Raw genomic sequence first — 25,076 nt, 5'->3', positions numbered from 1 at the left:
GATCCATTAATATCCCAAGAGCCACAGAGAACAGATCACACTGGAATTATTGGAACTGAAAGATTCCTGCCATGCTTTGCATGGATGGGGCTTGATTTGATCAACATCAATAATCCTTTTTAACCAAAAATCTCCTTTTTACTCTGTTACCACCCAGTCCTGCTGCCCTGAGCACAAACCACAAGTTTATCCTCATTTCAAACTCTCAGCACCAGCCTCAACCACACCAACTTGTCCAAATTCACCTGAAATTCCAAGAAATTAAAAGGAAAAACCAGCACAGGACCAGTCTAACACTTCCCACCTCCCAGGAAAAACTCCAATATTTTTTTCCTCAGCAGCACCTCCAGCTGATTTGCTTACAAATAAAAAAAACCAAACAGGAAGGGAGGGATGGCAGCTGGAAAAGGGAGGACTCAGAGGAATTGCTTCCTTTCCCCAGGTATTTCTCTGAGCTTAAATAAATATTTGAAAATAAAGGCACTGAATCCAAACTGGTTCTCCCCCTTCTCCATGACCCCCAATTTTCTCCCAACTCTCCAGACCCTCTGCAAAACCTGTTTTTTTCCTCCCCAGCTCCATCTTTTTCATGGATTAGCTCCTGTCACACCACATTTTCACTGGAATTCCACCCAGTTTGGCACCTGAACTTCTAAAAAGAACATTTTTGCTTTCTCCCTCTGCATTCTCCCCTCCCTCAACTGCATTTTCCTGTTTTTTTTCAGGTTCAGCCTCACTCCCCTGCTCCAACAAGGCCCAGATTTTAACAGAGCCAACAAAAGTAGAAAAGGAGATTTAAAAAAAGCAGAAAAGGAGATAAAAAGAAGAGTGAGGTTATCACCAGCTGGGGGAAACAGAGGGAAAACTCTGGGGAAAATTCCTGCAGGAAGGTCCTGTCAGGGCAATAAAGCAAATTGCTCAATATATCTACAGAGGACACTGAGAGCATTGAAACCCCACAGGGACTGGGCAGAACTCCCATTTCCACCCCAAAATGTGATCCTGAGTCACCACAGAGAGCAGAATATCCCAAACCTGCTGAGAATGGGGCAACAAATGTAAAACTGAGGCCCAGCAGGAGGGAGCCTGGAGAGGGTCGGATCATGAGGGAAAAAATGAGGGGGTAAAAAGAGAATTCAGGTTTAAGTTGTGAATTTGGCCGTGTCCTGTCTGTGCTGGCCACCAAGGACTTGATTTTCCCTCAGGGCAGGGCAGAGAGAGCACTGAAGAGCCCAAATCTCTCTCTACAAAGAGAATTCAAGTTTAAATCTGGAATTTGCTGGGTCCTTTCTGTGCCAAGGCCACCAAGGACTGATTTTCCCTCAGAGCAGGGCAGCACAGCCCAAATCTCTCTTTGCAAACAGAATCCATGTTTAAATTGTCAATTTGGCCGGGTCTTGTCTGTGCTGGCCACCAAGGATTTGATTTTCCCTCTGGGAAGGGAAGGGAGAGCCCAGCACAGCCCAAATCTCTCTTTGCAAAGAGAATCCAGGTTTAAATCTGGAATTTGCTGGGTCCTGTCCACCAAGGGCTGATTTTTCCCTCAGGACAAGGCAGAGAGAGCCCACCACAGCCCAAATCCATCTCTACAAAGAGACCCCAGGTTTAAATTGTGAATTTGGCCATGTCCTGTCTGTGCTGGCCACCAAGGACTTCATTTTCTCTCAGGGCAGGGAGAACCCAGCACAGCCCAAATCAATCTCTACAAACAGAATCCAGGTTTAAATTGTGAATTTGCTGGGTCCTCTCCACCTGGGGCTGATTTTTCCCTCAGGACAAGGCAGGGAGAACCAAACACAGCCCAAATCCATCTCTACAAAGAGACTCCACGTTTAAATGTGGAACTTGGCCATGCCCTGTCTGTGCTACCACCAAGGGCTGATTTTTTTCCCTCAGGACAAGGCAGGGGGAGCCCAGCACAGCCCAAATCTCCCCTGCCCTGCCCAGTGAAGACCCCAAACCTGTCCCCAAGCTGGCTGAAGGTGCCACGGGGCAGGCGCCACCACCTCGGTGTCCCCTCAGAGGGCACCCAGGGCACTGCTGACCCACTTACAAACACACACAGGTTTCTGAGCAGACCACTGGCTGCTCTTTTGGCAGGTGATGCTTTTGTGGCCCTTGAGCTCGAAGGCGGGCTGGCACTGGAAGTGCAGGGTGTCGCCGTGGCGGAAGCGGGAGCCCTCGCGGCGGCCGAAGGCGGGGACGCCGGGGTCCCCACAGCTGCCCTGGTCAATCTCTGCAACGAAAAACAACACGGGGTTGGGTGAGGGAAGGGGCTGGGAGAGAGAAAACAGAGAATTTGGGTGTGGGGAAGGGGTTGGAAGACAGAAAACAGGAATTTGGGTGTGGGGAAGAGGGTGGAAGAGAAAGAACACAAGGTCAGGGTGTTGGAAGAGGGAACAGAGAATCTGGGTGCGGGAAAGGGGCTGGAAGAGAGAAAACAGGATTTGAGTGTGGGAAGGGGTTGGAAGAAAGAATTTGGGTGTGAGGAAAGGGCTGGAAGAGAGAGAACACAAAATTTGGGTGTGGAGAAGAGGCTGGAAGAGAGAACATAGGATTGGGGTGTGGGAAGGGGCTGGAAGAGAGAAAACACAGGGTTTGGGTGTGGGGAAGGAGTTGGAAGAGAGAAAACAGAATCTGGGTGTGGGAAGGGGCTGGAAGAGAGAATTTGGGTGTGGGGAAGGGGCTGAGGCCCAGCTGGTGAAGCCCCCACAGGTTGTGGCATCCCAACCCCGATTCTCTCCTAAACCCCATTCCCATTCACACAGAGTTAATCCCTCTCTGATTTGGACTCCAAATAAACCCCAGGCACAATTTCCTGTTACCTCCTGCTCCCCTCAATCCCATTTCCAAAAGGCTCCCTGCCCTGGATCATTATTAGCTCCAAAAACTTCATTCCTTCATTCCTCCTTAGTGTTCCCACATTATTTATCTGCTCCACTCTCCTTTCCACTCCCAATCCTTTGTATTTATCCCCAAAAACTTCATTCTTTCTGAGTATTTCCACATTATTTATCTGCTGCTCAATCCTCTCCCAGTCCTCTTGGTTTTTAGCTCCAAAAACTTCATTCCTTCATTCCTCTTTAGTGTCCCCACATTATTTACCTGCTCCACTCTCCTTTCCACTCCCAATCCTTTGGATATATCCCCAAAAATTTCATTCCTCCTGAGTGTTCCCACATTGTTTATCTGCCCCACACTCCTTTGCCAATCCTCTGGTTTTTAGCCCCAAAAACTTCATTCTTTCATTCTTCCTTAGTGTTCCCACATTATTTATCTGCTCCACACTCCTCTGGTTTTTATCCCCATCATCTCTGATCAGTCTCGCTGTCTTTTTCCTCCCCGTTTCCAATTTCTTGCACCAAATTGGAAATTTCTTTTCTGACACTTCCTTTACAGAGGCAAACCACGGGAGCTGAGATTTGCATGACTCCCTCTAATATCCCAATTTGGCTGGAATAACAACAAGCACCCTCATTATTATTCTGGCTCCAGGCAACTCCACATCCAGGTGTATTTTGAGCAGAAGTCACGGAGCTTCTGCTGCATCTCGAGCTGAAAACTCACTGCTAGCTAATGAAGCATCCCCAAAATAATTTAACATAAATTAATATTAAAAGTTTTCATGAAACAGGCTGAGGTTTTTTTGCCTCTCAGTGAAAGCACATTGCCAGGATTTACAGATCTTCCTGCACACTTTCCAAATCCGACTGTTTAGGAGCTGCACTTGCACATTAGGGATGGAAAATGAAAATTTTGGGTGTTAAAGCTGCACTGAACTGTTCATTCCTCCCCTCAAAAAACGCACAAGGCCAACAGTGCTTAGCATGAAATGAAAATTCAGCTGGAAAACTCAAGGAATAGCAACGAGCTGGGATGGGAGGGAGTGGATGTGGAACATTTATCAGCGTGTCTGATGGGGACCTGGGGGCTGGGGATGCTCCCTGCTGCCACTCAGAACACCCTTGGCTGTCATCCCTTCCCTTCCACACCCTGGAACCTGGAAATGCAGTGAGCAAGTGCCAGGGATGGCAGCCCTAAAACTCCACAAGTGGAAATAAAAATTCCCATTTTGGCAGCCCCAAAATTCCACCCATGGACACAAAAAATTCCCATCCTGGCAGCCCTGAAACTCCTCCACAAACGGACACAAAAAGTTCCTGCCTGACCCCATCCTGGCAGTCCCAAAATTCCACACATGAACACAAAAAATTCCCATCCTGGCAGCCCCGAAATGCCCGCACAAATGGATATTAAAAATTCCCGTCTTGGCAGCCCCAAAACTTCGACACACGGACACAAAAAATTCCTAATTTTGGCAGCCCCAAAACTCCACACACCAACACAAAAAATTTATGCCTGACCCCATCCTGGCAGCCTCAAAATTCCACACGTGGACACAAGAAATTCCCATTGTGGCAGCCCCAAAACTCCTCCACAGATGGACACAAAAAATTCCTGCCTGACCCCATCCTGGCAGTCCTAAAATTCCACACATGGACACAGGAAATTCCCATTGTGGCAGCTCCAAAATTCCACACACAGACATAAAAAATTCCCATTTTGGCAACCCCAAAACTCCACAAATGGACACAAAAAATTCCTGCCTGAGCCACGGCAGCCCCATCCTCCTGAAGGCCACGGAAGCTTCCCAGAAGGGTCAGAGATGCCAAAACCCCAGAGCCAACCCCAAATGTTTCCCTCAGCTTGGGCTGGTGGCCCTGCAGGGATGGGAATCACAGGAATTCTGCACCAAGCAGCTCCAGCTTGGGGAAAAGCAGAATTTCCAGAGCTGGAATTCCAAAGGGAACTGGGAATGTGCAGCATCAGTAAAATCAGGATGTGCTGAGGGCATCAGGAGCTCAGAAAAAATGCAGCCAAGCAAGGTAAAATCAGCATTTTGACCCTTGGATGAGAGAGAATCAAGACATCACTGCAGGGTCTCCTCCCTCCTCACCCTTTCCTGTCACTCTGCACGACCCCAACTCAAATAAGTGGGTTAAAAATGGGAGGAAAATGAGGAATTAGAGCTCCCAATTCCCACCCTCTCCTTGTCAGCAGCAGGCAAACACAGCTGGAAGGTTTCATCACCTCACAGAGGTCAGGAAATTGAATTTATTCGGCAATTCCATTTTTTGACCTGAGAAAAATCCCCTGGTTCCTGCATTTCTTTGTGTGAGGGAGTAAAATCCATGAAATATTGAGCAGGGCAGAAGTTCCATTTAAAAAAAAAAAAAAGGAGTGATTCAAAAATATCAAAACATGTTACTTCAATAAGATTGAAACATTCCTCCTGATGAATGTTTAAAGTAAAATCACTTCCACATTAGAATAATAAAAGTCAAAACTAAACAAGAACATCCAAACCAAGTGTTTTGACATTATTGAAAGGAAACAAGTTGACATGAATCTTTCACAGCTTTCTCCATCAAATATTATTCATACAAGGGGAAATTTTTTGTCAAAACTGCATTTTCTGAGGGAAAAATGTAGCAGCAGGAATTTTGCAGAGCTCTTTGTGATGTTTGGCTGAGGGTGGTGGGTGGGAAATTGGGTGAGGAATGAGAAAAAAAAACTCCCTCACACCTCCCCAAATCCAGGATGCTCCTCCCTGGGAATTCCTGTTCTTGCCTGCATCATTTCTGAAGGAAAATGAGGATTTTTCTGGGGAAAATGAGGATTTTTCTGAGGGGAAAATAAGGATTTTTCTGAGGGGAAAATGAGGATTTTTTTTCTGAAGGAAAATGAGGATTTTTCTGAGGGGAAATGAGGATTTTTTTTCTGAGGGAAAATGAAGATTGTTCTGAGGGAAAATGAAGATTTTTTCTGAGGGAAAATGAGGGGTTTTCTGAGGGAAAATGAGGATTTTTGGAGCTGCCAGCAAGTCAAACTCAGTTTTCTGGAAGGGGTAGCCACAGGGTGAAGGATTTTTGAGACTGTGGAAACCCCACAAATCTCATCCCCAGCCAGGAAACACCCAGGAAAATATTTTACCTCACACACAGGTTTTGTACTTAAATGAACTTGCTTAATTAATTAATGCTTATGGTGTCAGGTAGGAATTTAGGGAGGAGGGTGTTTCTGTTGCATTTTAGTTTCTGCCTCCAAGAATGAATGAAAATGATCCCATTTTTATCTCATTCCAGCCCAAAGGATTTTACCTCACACTCAGGATTTTGTACTTAAATGACCTTGGCTTAATTAATTAATTAAAGCTAATGGTGTCAGGTAAGAATATGGAGGAATCAAGACCAGGGTGTTTTTGTTGCATTTTAGTTTCTGCCTCCAAGAATGAATGAAAATTATCCCATTTTTATCTCATTCCAGCCTAAAGGATTTTACCTTACACACAGGATTTTGTACTTAAATGACCTTGGTTTAATTAATTAAAGCTTATGCTGTCAGGTAGGAATTTAGAGGAGGGTGTTTCTGTTGCCTTTTAGTTTTTGCCTCCAAGAATGAATGAAATTGGGTGATTTGTTGGGAAAACTCCTTGCCCTGGAGCTGGTGCCTTCAACATCCATCAGGATATTCCTGCAGAATTCCCAGCCCATTCAACCTTTATTTCTTCTACTGTTGAACCTGAGTTTATGCCAAGCAACAGCATAAATGTAAATGAATTTTATAAATTGCTGTGGTAAGAACAGAAACATCACAAAAAACTCCACCAAAAACCAGAACAAAGCCAAATTGTAATTCACTGTCTCATTGTTTTAATAGAAAGCCAGAATTTCAAATTAAAACCAGATTTATGGGCGCTCCCACACTAATTTAATTTGGATTTCTGCTGGAATTGGGAAGGAGCTGAGTCAGGTCTGAGCCCCCTGCTGCAGGCAGGGGATGATTAAAAGCTGTTTATTGTCAGGGGAGTGCTGAGCAAGGCTTTGGCTGTGGAGAGCTGGAATTCAGCCCCACGGTGCTAAAGAGGCTTAGGAGCTCTGCAGGGCTGGAGGTGGAGATTTCCTCCCCTGCCCTTTCTGCTTTTCATCAAACTTTTTCATCTTACCACAGGAATTGATACAATTGATTTACCTTTATGCTCTTGCTTGGAATAAACTCCAGTTCTTCAGCAGAAGGAATAAGGATTTTATTTTTCTTTTTTTTCAAACTTTGCTGGGATGAGCTGCTGCTTCCTGCAGCTCTTTTGCCAATTATCCAGGTGGGAATCCAGCCCTGGATTTATCTTATTTTAGGTTCTGCATCTCCTGCCTCACTGTTTTGTTGGTGTTGGGGTCTCTGAGGAGGCCAAGGGTTTTCCATCCCTGTTGCTTGGCTCTCCCATTAAATTAAATTTAATTTAAATTAATTGAAATTTAATGGCTTGAGTTTGTCACAAAGCAGGAGCCACAAAAGGGCTTTGAGCTCTTTTTGCCAACGTTCCTGGTGTTTAAGCCTGGCCTAAAGCTCAGGACAGGGTTTAATGCGATGCTGGTCCTAGCAAAACCAGGCCCAGTGCTGCACCTGCTCTGCTGTTTTTGGGTGGCAGGGAGGGGCAGGAAGGGATTTTTCCTTTTAATTTACCCCTTCCTTGCTGAGTTTCCTCTTTAGATCCTTTTTTATCTCCTTCAGGGAATCCCAGACTGGTTTGGGTTGGAAGAGGCCTTAAAGCCCATCCTGTTCCACCCCACCATGGGGTCAGAACACGCCAACACCCATGACAGCAGCAAACACAAGCTTAGGCCAGACTTGAGCACTCACATTTTGCTGGATTCTGGGAAGATTTTTTTTAAAAATCCCAATATTAACTTTTATTAACTTTGATTTCACCTGAAACAGCTCAGTTTAAAGCAGCTGACACCAGAGACCTGCTGGAACCAGAGATTCCCCATCCCATCCCTTCCCACAGGCACAACCTGTTGCTATCAGCTGAAATTCCCCTTTTTTTTCCCAATAAAACACCTGAAATGGCAATGGGACAGCCCTCACCCAGCCTGGATGGGAAAGGAAACTCTTAAGGAAAAAAATAAAAAGAAACAAATCTGCAGAGCTTTGATTTATTTAGAGGAGCTCCCTTTTCTCCCCAATCCCTGCACCCATTTTGATTTATTTAGAGGAGCTCCCTTTTCTCCCCAATCCCTGCACCCATTTTGATTTATTTAGAGGAGCTCCCTTTTCCCCCCAATACCTGCACTGATTTTTGATTTATTTAGAGGAGCTCCCTTTTCTCCCCAGTCCCTGCACCCATTTTGATTTATTTAGAGGAGCTCCCTTTTCTCCCCAATATCTGCACTGATTTTTGATTTATTTAGAGGAGCTCCCTTTTCTTCCCAGTCCCTGCACTCAACTGGTCCCTGATATTTTGGGAAAAGGGGAATTGGGAGGGAGGAGCCTGGGTTACCTTCGTAGGTGGCTTTGAAGCCCAGCAGGTTGCTGACACTGTCGGTCTGGAACAGGAGCCACATCTGGTGCTGGGTGCTGACAATGAGGTCAGGGACTGTGGTGCCTGTCAGGCTGCAAAAATAAGTAAGAAAAATAAATTAAAATTATATCATATACAAAAATTAGTTAAAATAATAATTATTTAAAATATTATATGTTTATATTAATTATATATTGGTAAATTATACTGTTATTAAATTATATATTATAGTAATAAAATATTGTTAGCATTATAAAATTAATAGTAACAATATGATAATATAAAGACATAATAATATAATATGTTAAATTATAATATTATTAAATTATATATTAATTGAAATAAAGTATAGTATAACATAATATAATATTACATAATATTACATAATATAAAATATGATTATAATAATTAAATATATATAATAATATAAATAACAACATATTACATAATAGATAATATAATAAAGATATAATAAAAATACATAATATAATGTGTAAAATATTATATAATTATAAATAATATATAAATATTGTATGATTATAAAAATATAATAGAATACATAATAATAGAATAAAAACAGCCTCAAAGTGGCCTCAGATTCATCACCCTCAAATAAAGGACTCTGCAGGAGAAGGAAATGCCAAACTAATTAAGAATCACCCCAAAAACCTGGGAGATTTTGGAGCCTGGTGAAAATCCTTCCATGTTCAGTCTTGCCCCACCACCCTCAGTGCAATAATTACAATTCCCTGCTGTTGTTGGATCAGATCACCCAGCAGCCAAAGGAATCGTTTCCCTGCTCATTGAGGCAAAACATCAGCAAACAAATCAAATTCCCAGGAGCCAAAGTGAGCCCTGAGTGACTGAATCCCCTGAACTGCCCTCGCAGCAGTTTGCAGGAGCACAGAAAATGACTTTCCATCCATTCCCTGCTCCATTGCTGCACTGAGAGAAGTTTCTAGGAAAGGAAAAAAAGCACACAGAGTGTCGGAATCCAGAACATTCCTCTGGCTGCCCTGGGTTATTCCAGACACTGGCAGGGGGCACAGAGACCTTGGCACGGAGTCACAAACACCTGAGCCTTTGATTTTAGCCCATGGAAACAATTACCAACTTTGTGTGAAGATTTAAAAGCCACAAGAGTTTGAGTAGAATGATAGTGAATTTATCACAGGGTGAATATGTAGAATTTTACAGTTTTTAGAATGGGGGTTCAAGAGGCAAGATGGAGGAATCTGGGTGTGATCTGTCCTTCTCCTTCTTCTTCTTGGCCTCAATCTTCTACTGTGATATTGGCACTTTTAGATTGGTTTAAGGTAGAAGCTCACTGTCTAACATAGGTGATAGGTATTGGAAAGTAATTGTAAATAAAGTACACATAGTTCTTAGTATAAAAAGCTAACACCAATCCAAGGGCAGGGACTGCGCCACAACCTGACCTGCCAGACAGATAAGGAAAAATAAACAGCCTTGAGAAGGAGAACCAAGGAATCCTGACTTCTTCTTGGGTCTCAGGGTGGGGAAAAAGAGACTTTCCAACACCTTGGGGTCATCTCAACAGCAGAGACCTCATCACCAGCAGGAGCCCCAAATGGGCTGAAAACCCTGTGAGCCTTTGAGAATCCAAACGTGCTGAACACCCCTGAGAATCCAAACGTGCTGAACACCCCTGAGCCCCTGAGAAGTGCCACTAATCCCAGCAGGATCAGGGCTCTGCCTTCCCCTCAGCATCCTCCCAGGAGGGCTGAGATTGAGGGAAATATCATTGGTATCTCCCCCTATTAACGAGGCTCATTCAGCCTCTGGGATTAATCACCTCAGCACAGCTACAGAGCTTTATCCCCCACACCCACAGGAGCATCTTTGGCACAGGCAGATGGAGCTCAGCTCCTGCCTCCCTTCCCAGGAGCAGCGTTTGTGTGGGTGGGATGATTATTCCAGGAGCAGGGCTCTTGTGTTGCCTGTGTTTAATGTTGTGATTATCCTGTTTCTGCTCAGGTATCATCTGCGAGAAATTCAGAAATTAACAGCAAGTGGAGAGGGGTGAGAGGGGTTTTTTTTTAAATCTTTTCTGCAGGGTTTAAATAAATCCCAATCGATGTGTTCAGCTCTGGGTTGGGTCTGGCCCCAGCTACAATAGCAGCACTTGAAAGGCTCCTGGATAAAAGTAAACTCAGCAGAAGGGGACAGGGAATTGGTGGAGCAGAGGGATGTGAGGCTGATAAAGGGACAGGAGCCAGGCTGGGAATGTTCAGTCCGGAGAAGGAAAGGTTGAGTGGAGCCCTCACAGCTCCTGTCAGCACCAGGAACTGCAGTGCAGGACAAGGGGGAATGAACTCAAACTGGGAAAGGGGAGAATTGGGTGGGATTTTGGGAAGAAATTGCTCCTGACAGAGGAGGGATGTGAAGCTGATAAAGGGACAGGAGCCAGGCTGGGGGAGTTGGGAATGTTCAGCCTGGAGAAGGAAGGGTTGAGTGGAGCCCTCACAGCAGCTTCAGGAACTGCAGTGCAGGACAAGGGGGAATGAATTCACACTGAAAAAGAGGAGAATTGGGTGGGATTTTGAGGAGAAATTGCTCCTGCCAGAGCAGGGATATGAAGCTGATAAAGGGACAGGAGCCAGGCTGGGAATGTTCAGCCCGGAGAAGGAAAGGTTGAGTGGAGCCCTCACAGCTCCTGTCAGCACCAGGAACTGCAGTGCAGGACAAGGGGGAATGAACTCAAACTGGGAAAAGGGGAGAATTGGGTGGGATTTTGGGAAGAAATTGCTCCTGACAGAGGAGGGATGTGAAGCTGATAAAGGGACAGGAGCCAGGCTGGGGGAGTTGGGAATGTTCAGCCTGGAGAAGGAAAGATCAGTGGAGCCCCCACAGCAGCTTCAGGAACTGCAGTGCCAGGACAAGGGGGAATGAATTCAAAGTGAAAAATTGGAGAATTGGGTGGGATTTTGGGGAGAAATTGCTCCTGCCAGAGGAGAGATGTGAGGCTGACAAAGGGACAGGATCCAGGCTGGGAATGTTCAGCCTGGAGAAGGGAAAGTTGAGTGGAGCCTCCTCAGCATCCTGGGAGCTGCAGGAGAACTGGAGAGGGACTCAGCACCAGGAACTGCAGGGTCAGGACAAATTCTAACTGGAAAAGGGGAGAATTGAGTGGGATTTGGGGAAGAAATTGCTCCTGCCAGAGGAGGGATGTGATCCAAGCTGGGAGAATTGGGGATGTTTAGCCTGGATTAGGGAATGTTGAGTGGAGCCCTCACAGCTCCTGCCAGGAGAGCTGGAGAGGGACTCGGCACCAGAACTGCAGTGCCAGGACAAGGGGGAATGGATTCAAAGTGGAAAAGGGGAGAATTGGGTGGGATTTCGGGGAGGAATTCCTGGCTGTGAGGGTGGGCAGGCCCTGGCATAGGGTGCCCAGAGAAGCTGTGGCTGCCCCTGGATCCCTGGCAGGGCCCAAGGCCAGGCTGGACAGGCTTGGAGCAGCCTGGGACAGTGGAAGGTGTCCCTGTCATGGCTGGATGAGCTTTAAGGTCCTTCTACCCCAAACCATCCCAGGATTCTGTGTCACCCCTCAGTGCAGGTGACATCAACTCCGCTCCCTGCCAGGTTCCAGCTCCTCTCCAGGACAGGGATCTCAGGGAAATGGGGCCTCCCTGGGCATCACAGACCTGTCCTGCCCATCCAGGCCCTGTCCCTGTCCCTCACAGGCCCCAGGGACAGGGACACCATGCCCAGGCTCTGAACCTAGAGTGGTTTTTGTTTTGTTTTTCCTGCAATCACAATCCCAGCCAAGCTCTGCCCCCGCCTCTGCTCTGATTTCCCTGACCTGCAGCAGGATTTTATTGATCTCAGGGTGCTGTTAAATGAAGAAGTGATCTTGTTTTAGTGCCTGTTTTGCATCCCAGAGATGTTCAGGAGTGTTATTGTTGATTCTCAGTTTATTTATTGAAGCAGCAGCCAGGCAGGAATGAGGAACACTCCAAGAGGAAAAAAAACACCAGGAAAAGGAGCTTCAAAGCTTTCTGCATCTTTTGCCACCCCACTTTGAACAAGCTGGGGTGGGGAATTGATTTGGGTCCTTGTTAATTCAGAAAATTAAATTCCTACAGCCTAAAAATCTGCTCTGCTCCCATTTTCATTTGGGAATGAGCCTGGAAAAAATCCTTCCCAGCTCAGTTTGGGGTGGAATTTGCTGCTCTGCATCTCCCCTCAAGTGCATTCCTTGATTAGGAAGGCAGCAGGGCTGAGCTCCTCAACAGCCAAGGAAAAAAAATTGAATTATTGCCTTTGACAGGAGTTGCTGCATTTTGATTCTTCCAAACAAACCTCACTTTGTATCCAGGTATTATTCCTGAATAATCCAGCTAAGAGTGGGCAGAAAACTCTGGGAAAAGTGATCCATGGATTTTCAAGCACATTAATTAGCACTGTGGTCCTCACAACGCTCTCCCATTTCATTACTTTTCAATTCATCCTCCCAGATTATTAAAAATAAAAATATATCCCAGGAAGGATTAGCAAAAGGAATTTACTGAAAACTTCCTGGGAAAAGATTCCAGGCACTGCACTTTGCTCAGTCTCACATATTCCAAATTTGCATCAGCACCACCTGGCCAGGTGCATTCCTGCAGGACAGAATTGGGGAATTGGTAGTCACATATAAAGCACAGAGGGGACAATTTTCTGTCCCCAAAGTAACAGAAAACCACTTAAAAAAAACTCTAAAACCCTAAAACTAAACCTTAAAGCCCTAAAACTGGATCCCTGCATCCCAAGCCCACAACCTCACCTGGCCAGGTGCATTCCCGCAGGAGAAAATTGGGGAATTGGTATTCACACGTGAAGCACAGAAAAGAAAATTTTCTGTCCCCAAACTGACAAAAAACCACTTTAAAAAGCCCTAAAACCACTGGATCCCTGTGTGCCAAGCCCTCAGCTGCACCTGGCCAGGTACATTCCCTCAGGAGAAAATTGGGGTATTGGAACTCGCACATTTAGCACAGATGGGACAATTTTCTGCCCCCAAAGTGACAAAAAAACACTTAAAAAAAGCCCTAAACCCACTGGATCCTGGCATATCAAGCCCTCCAGCCTCACCTGGCCAGGTGCCTTCTGCTACTCACGCATACAGCACAGAGGGAACAATTTAAGGAAATCCAATTTTCTGTCCCCAAAGTGACAGAAAACCACTAAAAAAAAAGCCCCAAAACCACTGGATCCCTGCAGCCCCACCTGGCCAGGTGCATTTTGGGACTCACACATAAAGCACAGATGGGACAATTTAAGGAAATCCAATTTTCTGTCCCAAAAGTGACAACCAGCCCCAAACCCACTGGATCCCTGCATCCTAAACCCTCAGCCCCACCTGGCCAGGTGCATTCCTGCAGGAGAAAACTGGGGAATTGGAATTCACACATAAAGCTCAGAGGGGACAATTTTCTGTCCCCAAAGTGACAGAAAACCACCAAAAAAAATATCCCTAAACCCACTGGATTCTGGCATCCCAAGCCCTCAGCCCCACCTGGCCAGGTGCAATCCTGCAGGAGAGAATTGGTACTGACACCTAGTGCACAGAGGGGACAATTCTCTGTCCCCAAAGTGACAGAAAACCACTGAAAAAAAGCCCTAAACCCACTGGATCCTGGCATATCAAGCCCTCCAGCCTCACCTGGGCAGGTGCATTCTGCTACTCACGCATACAGCACAGAGGGAACAATTTAAGGAAATCCAATTTTCTGTCCCCAAAGTGACAACCAGCCCCAAACCCACCAGATCCCTGCATGCCAAGCCATGCAGGTACAGGTGCATTCCTGCAGGGGGGAATTGGAACTCACACATAAAGCTCAGAGGGGACAATTTTCTGTCCCCAAAGTGACAGAAAACCACTAAAAAAAAAGCCCCAAAACCACTGGATCCCTGCAGCCCCACCTGGCCAGGTGCATTTTGGGACTCACACATAAAGCACAGATGGGACAATTTAAGGAAATCCAAATTTCTGTCCCCAAAGTGACAACCAGCCCCAAAACCCACTGGATCCCTGCATCCTAAACCCTCAGCCCCACCTGGCCAGGTGCATTCTGGTACTCTCACATAAAGCACAGATGGGACAATTTAAGGAAATCCAATTTTCTGTCCCAAAAGTGACAACCAGCCCCAAACCCACTGGATCCCTGCATCCTAAACCCTCAGCCCCACCTGGCCAGGTGCATTCCTGCAGGAGAAAACTGGGGAATTGGAATTCACACATAAAGCTCAGAGGGGACAATTTTCTGTCCCCAAAGTGACAGAAAACCACCAAAAAAAATATCCCTAGACCCACTGGATTCTGGCATCCCAAGCCCTCAGCCCCACCTGGCCAGGTGCAATCCTGCAGGATGGTACTCACACATAAAGCACAGATAGGACAATTTAAGGAAATCCAATTTTCTGTCCCAAAAGTGACAACCAGCCCCAAACCCACTGGATCCCTGCATCCTAAACCCTCAGCCCCACCTGGCCAGGTGCATTCCTGCAGGAGAGAATTGGTACTGACACCTAGTGCACAGAGGGGACAATTCTCTGTCCCCAAAGTGACAGAAAACCACTGAAAAAAAGCCCTAAACCCACTGGATCCTGGCATATCAAGCCCTCCAGCCTCACCTGGGCAGGTGCATTCTGCCACTCACACACAAAGCACAGAGGGAACAATTTAAGGAAATCCAATTTTCTGTCCCCAAAGTGACAACCAGCCCCAAAACCCACTGGATCCCTGCATCCTAAACCCTCAGCCCCACCTGGCCAGGTGCAATCCCACAAGAGGGAATTGAGGAATTGGTACTCACACATAGAGCACGGATTTCTGGTCTCCGACCTGGCCTCCATCCCCCACTGTCAGGGTGTCGTAGCCTCTCTCCAGCTCGAACTCCTCGAAGGTGAGTTTGATCACCTGCCAAAGACACAATTAACACAATTAATTCATCAATTAACACCAAGCCCTGCTCGTGGATCCCGCAGCAGCTCCCAAGAGCATCGAAATCTCCAAAACATCCCAAAAAGTTGGGTGGTTTTTCTTGGTTTTTTGTTAGGTTTTTTTGGGTTTTTTGGGGTTTTTTTGGTTTTTTTTTTCTCTGAAATCTGGAAATGTAATTAATTTAATTTAATTATTTAATGATTTATATTTATTGATGATTTATATTTATTGATGATTTTTGTTAAAGAGCCAGGGAGCCACCAACACCCCAAACCTGGATCTGCTGAAGTAACAGAACAGCAGCTCATGCAGTTCTAACCTGAAGCTTTACAAGCTTGTATTTATTTACCTATTTTCCTTTTTCTTTTTTTGAACATTGTATTTATTTATCCATTTTCCTGGTTTTTTTGTTATTGTGTTTTTTTGCGTATTTTTGGTTTTTTTTAATATTGTGTTTATTTACCCATTTTATTTATTTACCCATTTTCCTGGTTTGTTTTTTTAAATATTGTGTTTATTTACCCACTTTATTTATTTACCCATTTTCCTGGGTTTTTTTTTAATATTGTATTTATTTATCCATTTTCCTGGTTTGTTTTTTTTAATATTGTATTTATTTACCCATTTCCTGGTTTGTTTTTGTGTTGAATATTGTATTTATTTCCCCATTTCCTGTTTTTTTATTTTTTAAATATTGTATTTATTTACCTATTTTCCTGGGTTTTTTTGCTCTGAAAGTTGGAAATGCAATAATTTAATTAAATTATTTACTGATTTGTTAAAGAGCCAGAGAGCCACAGAACCCCCAAACCTGGAACCGCTAAAGTGACAGCAAAGCCAGGAAAATGGGAAAATGAGATGAAACTCCTGATTCCGAAGTGATTGGAAGTTCAGTCACATTTTGAGGAGAAAAATCCACAATAATTCACTCCAGCGGCTCTAACCTGAAGCTTTCCAAGCTCATTCCTCATTTCCCTGCCCTCAGGGTCCAGAATTTCCCCCTCCTTTTGGGATAAATCATCCCCTTCTCCCTCCATCAGCTTGGACGTGGCTTTTTTTGGGAATAACCCCAGGAGAAACCTCAACCAGCAACATCCATTGTGTCAAAAAAAAGGCCAGAAATAGCTTTTATGCAAATTCCCCAATTATCATATGCATTTCTCAGCTCCCCAGAGATTTCTTTTCCCCACTGTGGTTGGAATTAATTCCCAAAGCACCAGGGCCCAGCTAAAAAAACCCCAGAATATTCCCAAAAGAGGTTTTGATGTCCCCAATCTGCAGTGGAAAAAAATCCCAATTTGTCAGTGAGGAGGCCTCAGCCCTGTGGATGCAAAATTCCCAATTTTGAGGGGAAAATTGTAAATTTGGAGGGGATTTTGGGGCTCAGTGGGTCTCAGGCTCTTTTTTTAACAAATATAGAGCAGAAGACTTGCAAATAATTCCTAAATTCAGCTCCCTGCTTCTTCCAAAGCTCCATGGAGCAGGAGCTGATCAAAAAACCACTGAGACCATGAAAAGATTACAAAAAAAAAAATTACAAAATATTCTTTCCAAGTATTTTATGGGAATTATTGGAAGTAATTCATCCCAAATCCTTCCCTCAGCCAGGAAATGCTGGGATCATCCATGAGGGACAAGCAGGGAGAGCTGTGACCTTCCCAAAGGATTTGGTGCTTTCCTCCCAACCCTCCCTGCTCCAGGAGAGCTTTTCCCAACCTGGAAATTAAAGTTTCTACCATGAAACACCTAAAACCAAAAGAATCCCTTCAAAAAGTGACATTAATTGAATTAATTAAAGCTATTTATCATTTCAAAGGCAATGGGATCTCCTCTTCCAGCTGACAAATTTCCATATTTCTGGGGATGATGGAGCAGAACCTGCGGTTCCTTGGTGGGAAATCCTAAAATTAATGGATTTGACCAATTCCAATCTCCTTTAGGATTTAGGAAAGCAGGGAGAGCTGTGGCCTTCCCACAGGGGTTGCTGATTTTTTCTTCCCTGCTTCAGGAGAGGTTTTCCCTCCCTGTAAACGACACTGAAACACCTAAACCCAAGAAAAATCCCTCAAAACCTGACATTAATTGAATTAATTAAAGCTGTTTATCATTTCAAAGGCAAAGGCAATGGGATCTCCTCTCACAGCTCAAAAATTTCCAAATTTCAGTGCAGGATGGAGCAGAACCTGCAGTTCCTTGTGCTGTGGAATCTCTGATCCAAGCTGGGAAATCTTAAAATTAATGCATTTGACCAATTCCAATCTCCTTTAAGATTTAGGAAAGCAGGGAGAGCTGTGGACTTCCCAAAGGATTTGGTGCTTTTCTTCCTTGCTTTAGGTTTTCCCTCCCTGTAAACGACACTGAAACACCCAAACACCTCAAAAAATCCTTCAAAAATTGACATTAATTGAATTAATTAAAGCTATTTATCATTTCAAAGGCAAAGGGATCTCCTCTCACAGCTGACAAATTTCCGTATTTCTGTGGATGACAGAGCAGAACCTGCAGTTCCTTGTTGGGAAATCTGAAAATGGATGGATTTGACCAATTCCAATCTCATTTATGTACAGGTATGACAGCCCTGGCCTGGGAATGATCAATCCCTGTCCATTTTCCCCTGGCAATGGGAATTGTTTGGTGCCCTCACAGCTTTTTCCAGTCTCACCCCATTACAAGGAGAGCCAGGGCTCATATTTAAATTTAAACCAGTGCAAAAATGTCAATAAATTCACAATGCTGCATAAATAGCATGAGATAGACCCAAACCTCACTCCTCTGCCCTTGGGGGCTGAAATCCTGCTGGATAAAGGGGAAAAAATTGGGGAAAATCAGCATTCCTGGCACAGCCTCCCTGCCCCGATGAGCTGGGCACCTCCCCACACCAGATATCAAAGGGGCTTCGATTGCAAATAATTACACTCACTTTTAATTACAACCCTGAACTAAACGAGCCTTCAGCAGGGAGGGAAGGGCAGGGATTTCAGGACAGCTGGGAAAACACAGGGAAGAGTGTGTGGGGACAGAAACTGAGCCTGGGGGGCTGAAAAAACCCCGAATGTGAGAGCGAGGAGGGGCTGGAAAAGGTTTCCCTCTGGATCCCAAAGTGGAAAGGGCTTGGAGCAACCTGGGATAGTGGAGGGGTCTGGATGTGTTTAAAGTGTCTGGATGTGTTTGAAAGTGTCTGGATGAGTTTGGATGTGTCTGGAAGTATCTGCATGAGTTTGGAAGCGTCTGGATGAGTTTGGAAATGTCTGGGTGAGTCTGAACATGTCTGGAAGTATCTGGATGAGTTTGGAAGTGTCTGGATGTGTTTGGATGAGTCTGGATGTGTCAGGAATTGTCTGCATTTGTTTGGATGTATCTCGATGTGCATGGGTATGTTTGGAGGTGTCTGGATTTGTCTGGATGTTCCTGGATGTCCTTGGATGTGTCTGGAAGTATTTGGAAGCATCTGGATATGTCTGGATCTGTTTGGAAGTGTCTGGATGTCTCTGGATGTTTTGGAAGTGTTTGGATGGGCCTGGAGGTGTCTGGAATTGTTTGGACGTGTCTGGAATTGTCTGGAAGCACAGCTACCTTTCAGGGGTTGTGGAGGGTGATGAGGTGACCCCTGAGTGTCCCTTTGTCCAGGCTGAGCTCCCTCAGTGGTTCCTCAAAGGGTTTGTGTTCCCCAGCTCAAGAATCCCAACATCCCTCCCAAACTGAGGGCCCAGAAGCACAAGCACCTCTCAGGAAGGTGATGAGGGCACCCCTAAGCCTCCTTTTGTCCAGGACAAACACCCCCAACTCCCTCCGGGGTTCCTCACAGGGTTTGTGCTCCCAGCCCCTCTGATCAGCTCAAGAGTCCCAAAATCCTCCCAAACTGAGAGTCCAGAAGCACAGGCACCTTTCAGGAGCTGCAGAGAGTGATGAGGGCACCCCTGAGCCTCCTTTTGTCCCTCAGTGGTTCCTCACAGGGTTTGTGTTCCCAGCCTCTCTGGATGAGCTCCCAATGTCCTTTGCAAGCTGAGGGCCCAGAAGCAAGGGAACCTTTCAGGGCTGTGGAGGGTGATGAGGTGACCCCTCTGAGGGTTTCTGAACCCCTCTGGATGAGCTCAAGAGTCCCAACATCCTTCCCAAACTGAGGGCCCAGAAGCACAGCCACCTTTCAGGAGCTTTGGAGGGTGATGAGGTCACCCCTGAGTCTCCTTCTGTCCAGGCCAGCTCCCTCAGTGGCTCCTCACTCAGGGGTTGTGGAGGGTGATGAGGTGACCCCCGAGTGTCCATCTGTCCAGGCCAAGCCCCCCAGTTCCCTCAGTGGCTCCTCACTCAGGGGTTGTGGAGGGTGATGAGGTGACCCCCGAGTGTCCATCTGTCCAGGCCAAGCCCCCCAGCTCCCTCAGTGCTTCCTCACTCAGGGGTTGTGCAGGGTGACGAGGTGACCCCCAAGTGTCCATCTGTCCAGGCCAAGCCCCCCAGCTCCCTCAGTGGCTCCTCACTCAGGGGTTGTGCAGGGTGACGAGGTGACCCCCGAGTGTCCATCTGTCCAGGCCAAGCCCCCCAGCTCCCTCAGTGCTTCCTCACTCAGGGGTTGTGCAGGGTGACGAGGTGACCCCTGAGTGTCCGTCTGTCCAGCCAAGCCCCCCAGCTCACCTTGGCGGGGTTGAGGGCGGTGATGACCCACACGCAGTAGGCGTTGTTGTCGTACTGCACGGGGTAGTTGGGGGACGTGATGACGCCGCTGGGCCCGCGCAGGTACGTGTCACACATCCTGGCTGGGGACACAAATGGGGACACTCAGCGCTGCTGGGGGGGCAGGAGGAGGGATGAGCTTGGGGTGGAGGTGGGAGGAGGTGGAAAAGGGAAGAGGGGGGAAAAATGGAGAAGTTGGTGTTTTCACGGCCTACACTGCTCCTTTTTTACACCCGGGTGGTGAAAATGAGGGGTTTCTCTGTGAGGACTGGGGCCATCAACCCTTGATCCCAAAAACCCCTGATCCCATCAAACCTTGACCCCATCAATCACTGATCTCATCAAACCCCGATCCCATCAATCACTGACCCCACCAAGCCCCAATCCTAATAGTCCCTGATCCCATCAAACCCTGATCCTATAAAACCTCTGATCCCATCAATGCCTGATGCCAACAATCTCTAATCCCATCAACCTCTGATCCCAACAAACCCTGATTTCACCCAAACCTGATCCCCAACAATCCGTGATCCCAACAACCTCTGATCCCATAAAATCCTGATCCCATCAATCCCTGATCTCACCCAAACCTGATCCCATCAATGCCTGATGCCATCAAACCCTGATCCCATCAAACCCAGATCCCAACAACCCCTGTCTCACCCAAATCTAATCCCAACAACCTCCGATCCCATCAAACCTAATTCCCCAACAATCCATGATCCCAACAACCCCAAACCCATAAAACCCTGATGCCAGCAACTCCTGAACCAACCCAAACCTGATCCAAATAATTCCTGATCTGAACAAACCCTGATCCCAAAAACCCCTGATCCCAGCAAATCCTGATCTCACCCAACTGATCCCAACAACTCCTGATCATACCCAAATATGATCCCAACAAACCCCAATCCCATCAACCCATGATCCCAACAAACCCTGATCCCACCAAACCCCAATTCCATCAATCCTTGTTCCCACTTCCCCTCAGACCAACACCCAACTCTCTATGCTCACATTGATTTATTTCCTTTTTTCCCCTCACAAAAACCCTTCCCCAACCAGGCCAGGAATGACACAACTCCTTCCTGATGTCCCCAAAAAACCCCATTCCCTTTCTTCCTGCACATCAAACCCCCAAAACACTGCACAGCCAGGATTTATTAGGTCATTATTAAGTATTTATCAGCTGGTTTCCTTCTGTGGGCTCAGAACTAAGGTGGAAACTCAGCTCTGCATCTTCAAAACACCTCAGGTAAAGGAAAAACTGGAAAAAGTGCTTAAGCAGGGAAAATTTTGCCTGTGGAATGCCTTTGATGTAATATTTAGCTGAAATATTCCACAAAAAAAAGGTGGGGAAAAACATCCTGGTTCTGGAAATATCCTCTGCTGTGACAGAGCCTCAAATTAATTTATTGTTGAAGTTTATTTATTTATTTAAATGTATTATTTAATTTTGGAGATGTATTTGCATTTTTGGAGTCTGCAAAGGTTTTTTTTCTTTGTAAAATATAGAAAATCATCTCCTGGCCAAGCTGTGGGAAGAGAACTTTCCCCCAAAGTTTTCTCACTGGAGATTAAAAAATTATTGAAGCCCAAGGGGTTAAAATCTGTGACTGACTGGAGAATTTGAGAGAAACACAATTTTAAAAAATGGCACAAACTGGGAGAAAAATTGGCAGAAAGCTGAAATAAAATTGAAACTTTTTAAATAGAAAAAAAAACCCCAAAATATGAAAGTCAGCAGCTAAAAAAATTAAGTTGATTCACAGAAACAGAATAATGCTGGCAAATCCTTTCTTATCTCTTGTGGGAGGACACCATAAATTTCCTTTACAGTGTCACATATTTATGCCAAATATCCTCTTACACTGATTCAATTTATTCCAGGCTTGTTTCAAGAATTACATGGGATTCCAAAGCCTTGAAAAAATCTGCAGATGAAATTAAAGAAAAAAAGAACCGGGGGAAAAAAAACCCTATTTATGATTTTAAGAGCTTTAAAGGGATTCAATTAAAAATATTACAAGTTGTTCTTTATTAGCATTACAAATATCACAATGTGACATTTCGGAGAGGGAATGAAAACAAAATGGCCAAGGGCAAAATGGGAAAAATGAGAAAAAAATTCCATTCCCTGATGGCTCATGGCACAGGATGAGGCTCCCGGGGAAGCACAGCCCCAAAATTCCACATTTCCAGTTAAAAATCTCCCTCCAGCTCTGCTTTTCCAGGTTTTATTCCTGTCTTTCCTCTTACAGGAGAAGGAGGAGAGGGGAGAAAACACCTGGGATGAGGAGAGGGGTGATCCTGCTCAGGTTTGACATTCCTGAATTAAAAGAATGTTCTGGAGAGAGAGAAAGGAAGGGATTTAGGGATATTCATGGAGGAGTCTGTGAGGGGAAAAGGAGGTGCAGAAACAGGGGCTGAAAAAACCTTTAAAGTGAGGGTGAGAAGGCCCTAAGGAAGATTTCCCAGAGAAATTTGGATGCCCCATCCTTGGAAGTGTCCAAGGCCAGCCTGGGATGGGGAAGGTCTCCCTACCCATGGAACAACATTTTCCTTAAGGTTCCTCCCAACCCAAACCCCTCTGGGACTCTGACCTGGCCAAGGAATGACCTGAGGGCAGGATGGGTGAGAAATGGACAGGAAGGAGCTGGGAATTCCCAAAAATCCCCATATCCAGCCAAACTGAGCCCCTCAGATTCCCTCTAAATTCCTGGGAATGTCCAAGGCCAGCATGGAGGGACAGTGGAAGGAGCAGGATTGTCCAACCCAAACCATTCTGGGATTATTCGACCTGAGGGGAGGATGGGTATGGAAAAGGGACAGGAAGGAGCTGGGAATTCCTACAAATCCCAAAATCCAGCCAAGATGAGCTCCCTCAGACTCCCCCTGAATCCCTGGGAGTGTCCAAGACAAGTGGAATGAGCAGGATGGTCCTCAATATCCCTCCAACCCAAACCATTCTGAGATTCGACCCGAGGGCAGGATGGATGATGGAAAAGGGACAGGAAGGAACTAGAATACCTAAAAATCCCAAAATTCAGCCAGACTCCCCCTGGATCCCTGGGAGTGTCCAAGGCCAGCTTGGAGGAACAGTGGAAGGAGCAGGATGGTCCTCAATGTCCCTCCAACCCAAACCATTCTGAGATTCGACCCAAGGGCAGGATGGGTGATGGAAAAGGGACAGGAAGGAGCTGGGAATTCCCAAAAATCCCCAAATCCAGCCAGGCAGAGCCCTCACCTCTGCAGACAGGCCGGTGGTCGCTCCAGGCCACAATGATGTCGCTGACTCTCTTGCAGGTGATGCTCTTGGAGCCCTGCAGGTCGTAGCCCTCGTTGCAGGAGAACTGGATGCTGGAGCCCAGCCTGGAGAGGGGACACAGGGGACATCAGCCTGCTCCTGCACCCCAGGATTTGGGGCCAGGGCCATCCCCTGGCCCTGCAGCCAGCAGGAAGGGAGGAGGGACCAGCTCTGCCTCCCTTCTGCTGTGTCTGCCCCAGATGCTGATGCCCAAATCCCAAATTTTAGTGACATTTCAGTGGGAATTTCATCCTGGGAGAGGACGTGCTCAGCGGACATTCTCATAAAGTGAAATAAAATTCTTTATCAACTGCTGAGAGTTCTGCTCTTTGTTCTGTGGTTTGGATTCTGAGCTTTGTTCACTGGGGTAACACAATCAGCAGCTGGGAATTCATCCCGTGGAATTTAGGGACTTTATGGGATTCCCTTTCTTCTGCCCTCTCTCCTTTGCTGGGTTTGAGGAGAATTTGACAGACTGGGATTTGATTGAGAGGCACTTTCCATGAGCAAAACAGCTCCTGGAATCCCAAATTTTAGTGACATTTCAGTGGGAATTTCACCCACAGCTCTGAGAGAGGACACATTCAGAATTCTCATAAAATGAAATAAAAATCTTTATCAACTGCTGAGAGTTCTGCTCTTTGTTCGGTGGTTTGGATTCTGAACTTTGTTCACTGGAGTAACACCATCAGCAGCTGGGAATTCATCCCATGGAATTTAGGGACTGTTGGGATTCCCTTTCCTCTGCTTGGACTTGAGGAGGATTTGACAGTCTGGGATTTGATTGAGAGACACTTTTCATGAGCAAAACAGCCCTGGGCAGCAGAATCAGATGAAATATTGATTCCCCATGGCCACCAACAGCTGGGGCATCCCTGCAAAGCAAAACTGGGAACTGGAAAGGAACAACAGCTCTGGTTTAAACTTCCTAAGCCCCAATTAGCTGGCGCCACACAGGCTCAGTGACAAGGAACCTCAGCCACCTCAAATTCTCTAAGGGCAGGGCCATGCTGGGGTTTGAGCTAATTTGAAAAGTGATTTCTTTCTTTTGGCCGTTTCAGTTTTTCCAGGGGAGGGATGACAGCACAAAACCTGGATTGGGAAAGGATAAAAACACTCCAAGAGATCTTTGTGGAACAGCACACACAGGAAGGGTTTTACACACGTGTTCCCCAAAACTGGGCAGGATTTTGGGAGGGGGACAAAGCAAACAGAGCCCCCCCACACCAGGAGCACACCCAGGAGCTCATGCACAGAACACACAGAAAATATTCTTACCTAAAATCGTTGCCTATCCTTTTACCTCTCTCGGGAATCCCAGGGTCTGGACACAAATTATGTCCCTGGGACACACCAACCTGAGTTACTACAAAGCAAAAAAACAGCACATACAGACACAGAATAGCAAAAGGAACAATTCTTTCAGCAGCTGGCTTGGTGGATGTGGCGAGAAAAATGGCAACTGGAAGCTCAGAAACCTCAATGTTTTATTCCACAAAAACAACAGCTTTGGAAACAAATATCCTGCTCAGTTTACACACCTGAGTGTTTTCTAGGAAATGCCAGCTAGGGACACAGTTTCCCCTCCATTCCACTACAGAAATACCTCTGGATAAGTTGATTTTTGGGTATTTTTTTCCATTCTGCTAAATGACACCAATCACAGAGCCTGTTTGTTATGATTAAAGCCCCACCTGCCACCCTCCAAGGTGACCTCAGAGCCCTCAAAAACCCAGCCCAGTGTGCCAGGGAAAGAAAACAACTCCATGGAAAGGCAGGGAGTGATCCCAGGAGGG

The 25,076-nt window shown here is 46.0% G+C and overlaps 1 protein-coding gene across 1 annotated transcript in view; it reads right to left on the bottom strand.

Moving 5' to 3' along the window:
* Positions 1–25,076, bottom strand: part of LOC128948759 (CUB and sushi domain-containing protein 2-like) — a 138,915-nt gene that overhangs the window by 99,094 nt on the left and 14,745 nt on the right. The window contains exons 4-9 of the mRNA XM_054293521.1: positions 24,559–24,646; positions 23,221–23,345; positions 19,935–20,056; positions 15,178–15,281; positions 8,339–8,451; positions 2,054–2,236 (exon numbers count right to left, since the gene is read on the bottom strand). Coding sequence (XP_054149496.1) covers positions 2,054–2,236; positions 8,339–8,451; positions 15,178–15,281; positions 19,935–20,056; positions 23,221–23,345; positions 24,559–24,646 — 735 coding nt within the window. The remainder of the gene's footprint in view (positions 1–2,053; positions 2,237–8,338; positions 8,452–15,177; positions 15,282–19,934; positions 20,057–23,220; positions 23,346–24,558; positions 24,647–25,076) is intronic.

This window comes from Melozone crissalis, unplaced genomic scaffold (assembly GCF_028551555.1).
Source record: "Melozone crissalis strain CALT ecotype California unplaced genomic scaffold, PUWL_Pcris_2 ptg000156l_1, whole genome shotgun sequence".
Lineage (NCBI taxonomy): Eukaryota > Metazoa > Chordata > Aves > Passeriformes > Passerellidae > Melozone > Melozone crissalis.
Note: the sequence above shows the minus strand (reverse complement) of the source record. Positions and strands in the feature narration are given on the sequence as shown.